Genomic DNA, 5,364 nt, shown 5'->3' with positions numbered 1-5,364 from the left:
CTTCTGCTGCTAAAACTCATTGACTCTTCTTTTCAGTGAACTTTTTATCGTCTTTAGACCGTCTCCTGTCAATTGGTCTCTTTTCATCCTTTCTTCGCCTATTGCATTCTGCAATAAAATGTTTCTTTTTTTCACAGTTAAAGCAAGATTGATCATCATCAGTATGGTCCTTTTGAGGTAAGTTTTATTAGTCTGAGATTGATTCTTACGCATGAATTTACCAAACTTTTTAACAAACAGGGACATGGCTTCATTGCTTAGTTGCTCAGCCGATTTCTTACTTGTGGAATCTTCGACCGGAAGAGTCCCCATGGTAGCTGTCAAGGCCTTTGTTTGTTGGGAGGTGGATGATTCCTCTTCAGTTCGTATCCCGAGTTCGAACTCATATGCTTTAAGATCTGCGAAAAGATCATGGAGTTCCAGTTTATTCAAATCCTTTGACTCGCGCATTGCTAAAGTTTTTACGTCCCATTCTCTGAGAAGAGCTCGCATAACCTTCATGGCAGTTTCTCGATTGGAATATTCTTTTCTCAAGGAAATGAGTTCGATGATAATACTGCTGAACCGTTCGTCAAATTATGCAAGAGTTTCTTCTGGCTTCATCTTTGCATTATCAAACTTCTTGATAGCAACATTCAACTTATTTTCTTTAGTCTGATCGTTGCCCTCACACAGTTGTGTGAGTTTTTCCCAGATTTCCTTTGCTGTAGTGCAGGTTTTGATTTTGGCAAACATACTTTTGTCCAAGGTCTTATAAAGAATATCTTTTGCTATGATATCGAGATTTGTCTTATTCTTGTCCTCAGCTGTCCATTCAGAACGGTACGTTTCCACCATTTGGGGAGCACCTTTAGTGGTAATTGCAGCTTTATTTGCTTTTAAGATCTTCATTGGTCCGTCAGTGATGATGTACCACATATCGTCATCCTGGGCTGCTAGATTAGCCTGCATACGAATTTTCCAATCGTCATAATCTTCATTTGAAAACATAGGGATTTTGTTAAAAGATGCCATGAGTATTTTTGGGTATCGATGTTTGAGAAGATCCTGCTCTGATACAAATTGTTGGTATCGAGAAAGAGTTTAGAGGGGGAGTGAATGAACTCTTTCAAAGTTTGCTTTCTAAGACTGGTTTTCAGCTGTTTTGAAGCGGTTGAAAATTCTTCTCAAACTTTTTAGAAATATGAACCACTGTAAACTGCGAAAAAACGGTTCAAGATTTTTAATGATAGCTTAAAACTTGTTGGCAAACTTATCAACGGATATAATGAAAAGTAAGTGCTTGCGGGAAATAAAGACACAGGGTTTTTTTATTGATGTTCGGAGATGAAAACTCCTACGTCACCCCTTCTTTCTCTTTAGGAAGGATTCCACTAAAAGGCTTTGGCTTTACAAAAACTCTTGCAACAGCCCACTCCAATCGGAACTTATCACACTGTCTGTTTTGGAACTCTTAGTGATCACTTTACAATTCTGGATTTTAAGAACACTCGGTTCACTAGACACCACAACTTAAACAAATAACCGAAAGTTTACTGATATAAGTAAAAAAATTGATTTTGGTAGCACAAAGATGATCCTTGAATGATCAGAAATCTTTCTGTTCAGTGCGTGCTTATGAGCAATGAAGTATGTAGACTTTTGCGTCCGCTCTGAATCTTTGAAGTATGCAAACTTGTGATGATTTCACTGTTGTGAATTTGATAATGTATCGCGTCTGTCTTCTTGCTCACTACCTTCTCTGTTAATATAGGCGATCATTCCAACTGTCGAAATGATTGAGTAAAGTTAGTAACAGAGAGAAGTTGTGTCACTATCAGCTGCAACTCCATTTAATGTTCTTCAGATATGCATTAAATGTTCTCTTTGCTGATATTGACTTGAGTCCCATTCTTTGAAGAGTTGTTGTAGAGTTACCGTTTATGGCAACTGCTTTTATCCTCGGCCTTTGTAAGATAAATGATATTTCTTTTCTGGGATAGTGATATAAATGCAGATATTTCTCGGGACTGATGTAGGGACAAGTTAACTTTGAAGTGGTGCAAACTATTGAATGTCTTGAACTGGTCAGAGAATGTCTTTCACTAAGTAGGTAATAAATAACCCTCTTTAATGATGTCTTCGAATCAGCCGGTTGAGAAGTTCATCTTTTTTTATTTTAAGCTGTTGAATTGTCAGCGGTCTATTCAAGCGGTAAGACTTTTTTAGTTAATCCTTTGTTTAAGCGGTTAAACTCTTTTTGATATAGCCGATAGTGAAGCAATCTGGTTGCTAGGCTGGGCGGTTGAACTGATACCTGTTACACATATGATATGCAACTGTTTCCTGAAATAGTGAAGTGTTATTTTGATTTTGTCGATCACCAAAACTTTTGGGTAATAATAATTTTTTAACAATCACCACCCATTCTCTTTGTCATTTTTAGTTCTTCTACTCTTTTTTTTTTGGCCAGAATGTAGGCCAACTTCCAGCATTAGCCTATACTCAGCCACTTGCTCTTCGTAGTAGGCAATGAGATCTTTGGCCTTTTGGATCTGTTGCAAACCAAAGTCAATTTGTGCCTGTAGATGAGAGGCTGAGAGCATGACATAGACTTCAGGAGAGGAAGTTAATGTGGACGTCGTGTTGCCAACACCAGTGAAAACAATAGTCGCTGACCCAGGCAGGTCTAGTTTCCTATTACCCTTGAAATAGGCAGGAGCAATCTTTAGAGTTTCGCTCACATCAGAAAGGGTCTCATCATCTTATTGAAGGAACCATGTGACTCCAGTATCCCAAAGATCAAGGATGGAAAAGGTAGTCGTGTGGACTTCACCCACCTTCAGCAAATTGAAGGACAGTTCTAAACACCAACTGTCCAAAATTAAAGGGTCAACAATACCAATGGCGAAACAAGGTGATGGCTTGTAGTCTAGTAAGCACAGTCGTGTTGGTGGAGGGAGTCCAGATGCTTTTTGTTGTCTTATGCAGGACTGAATAGAAAAAATTAGACTTGCTACAGACAGATGTATCAGGCGACTGGGGAATTCAGTGATTAGCCCACCAGTGAGTACATCAGTGATAGCATTGATTTTTGCTGTGATTTCATCTTCTTCATTCGTGAGGGTATTGTAGAATTCATTGATGATAGCTGGGGAAAACTTGAAAATCGTAGCAATCAGTCCTCGATCTTTGAAGAATGCCATCAGATTTTGTTGGCCATACGTCTCTATGACAATGTTCCTCTCTTCAATAAATTATCTATTCACATGGAGAGGCCATAGGATTAAGGCAGCTTCAGTGTAGAACTTGGAGAAAGAATGACTCACATCATAATCAGAAGAGTCAATGTTGTCAACGATGTACCATTGACAACATTGGGCTCAACATTAGCAGTATCTTCAGTCACCTGTAAAATGTAAGAGAGAATTACAAAGAAAATCAAGAATTACGCACACAAACGCACAAAGAAATCACGAAAGCAAGGAAAGATTGCGAGAGTAAATGAGAACAAGCAAGAGTAATTATCAAAGATTTAACGGCAACAAAACATATATACTTTTACTCTAACGAAAAAATGCACTGATTCAATCCTTCAACTCCGAAAAATCTGCATAGTAATGGTAATAAATTGCAGACTTGATTTCCAGTTTACACGTCACACTCTCATTCAATAGTAAAATTGATTCAACCTCGTGTTACGAAAATTTCAAAAGAATATCCGGTGAAAACCTACGTCGATTATAACCCACTGACACCAGTAGTTACATAAATTCAAAATCTAGGTAATTAAAGCTTTCATCAACTGTCATAGGTCAACACTGATATATCACTGCACTTGATGAATTCACGAAACAAAAATCAATATACATGTCCTATATATGCCTCCAATATGATGAATTATCGAAATGTTAGGCAGTGTATAAATTTTGATGTGTTTGAACTTAGGTGTTGGCAACATCTCCTGGTAACACCACTGTTTATGAGTCAATACTTCCATAAAATTTTTATTTTGATTCAGAAATGGTAGCTCCCACACTAGAAGAACGGTCTTCAATGTACTCCTCTAGGTAGTTTTTTACATCACTATTTTGACTTAGAAGTGGTAACTCCTACACTAGAAGAATGGTCTTCAAATGACTCCTCTAGTTTGTTTTTTCCATTTTCTTCTAATCTGATTATTTTTTCCTTCATCTTTTATGTTTTTCACCAAACTGTTCAAGTTTTTCAAGTCACTTTTTTCATATTGGACATGATCAAGAAGATCTCAAGATTTCTCAATTATTTGATGATTTAGATTGAGCATAAAACATCTAAAAATTTGATTGGAAGATTGATCTCTGTCAGGGTGCACATAGAGAGATTGTCATCACTATACACATTACACTTAAATGGGATGATTATGATTATACAGTATGCCTAGCATCCTAAAAGTAGACATGAAAACATGGTGTTGTCGTCGGTGTTAGCAACACCAATGACAACATGGGTGTGTAATTATTGTACGCACTTCTTGGAAATGTCTATAGCACTGGAGTTGTCACAATATACTATCATGATGTCACTGTGAAAACCATAATTCTCAATCATTTGATTCATCCAAACAAGTTGTGGGCAGCAACTAGTAGCTGCTATATACTCGGACTCAGTTGTGGACAAGGACACACAATTTTTCTTCTTACTATACCAAGACACAAGGTTGTTCCCTATGTAAAAACACCCACCTGATGTGCTTTTCTTCTCATCTAGGTCTCCGGCCCAGTCAGTATCAGAAAAACCTACCAAATTTGTGTTTGTTTCTTGTGTGTACTACAATCCTAATTTTATTGTACCTGCAATGTATCTAAGAATGTTTTTCACAGCTTTTAGGTGTGATATTTTTGGATTTTTTTGGTACTTAGCACACAAACAGACACTGAACATAATATCGGGGCGTGTGGCAGTTAGGTACAGAAGACTACCGATGATGTTGCGGTACATGGTGTTGTCAACACCGTCAGCATGATAGTGGGTGGAGAAGCAGTCATTATGGAGGAGGATCATGATACCCCATTAATCTTTGAGAGACCTTTCCTGGCGACTGGAAGAGCATTGATAGATGTGCATAAGGGTGAACTCACCTTGAGAGTGGGTGGAGAAGCAGTCATTTTTAACATTTATCAAGCCATGAAGGGATCAAATGAGGTAAGTACTTATAAAAGCATCGATGTTATAGACTCATGTATGTCTCTTGATTGTGCAAGAACTAGGGATCCTTTGGAGAGCTGTTTGATAGGTGCGGCAGGAACTGTTAATGAAGATGATTGGGAAGTGAAAGAGAAACTTGAGGCTCTTGATGGATCAAAGAAAGAGAGAAAAACGGATACACCGCTTGAGGAATTGGAG

General features: G+C 37.9%; 1 protein-coding gene across 1 annotated transcript; it reads right to left on the bottom strand.

Moving 5' to 3' along the window:
• Positions 1-576: 576 nt before the first annotated feature.
• On the bottom strand, positions 577-1,014 carry LOC142532371 (uncharacterized). Its single transcript, XM_075638686.1, has one exon. The coding sequence runs from the start codon at positions 1,012-1,014 to the stop codon at positions 577-579; it is 438 nt and encodes a 145-aa protein (XP_075494801.1).
• Positions 1,015-5,364: the final 4,350 nt, after the last annotated feature.

This window comes from Primulina tabacum, chromosome 18, assembly GCF_025594145.1.
Source record: "Primulina tabacum isolate GXHZ01 chromosome 18, ASM2559414v2, whole genome shotgun sequence".
NCBI classification, from domain to species: domain Eukaryota; kingdom Viridiplantae; phylum Streptophyta; class Magnoliopsida; order Lamiales; family Gesneriaceae; genus Primulina; species Primulina tabacum.
This window is presented reverse-complemented; position numbering and strand designations above follow the sequence as displayed.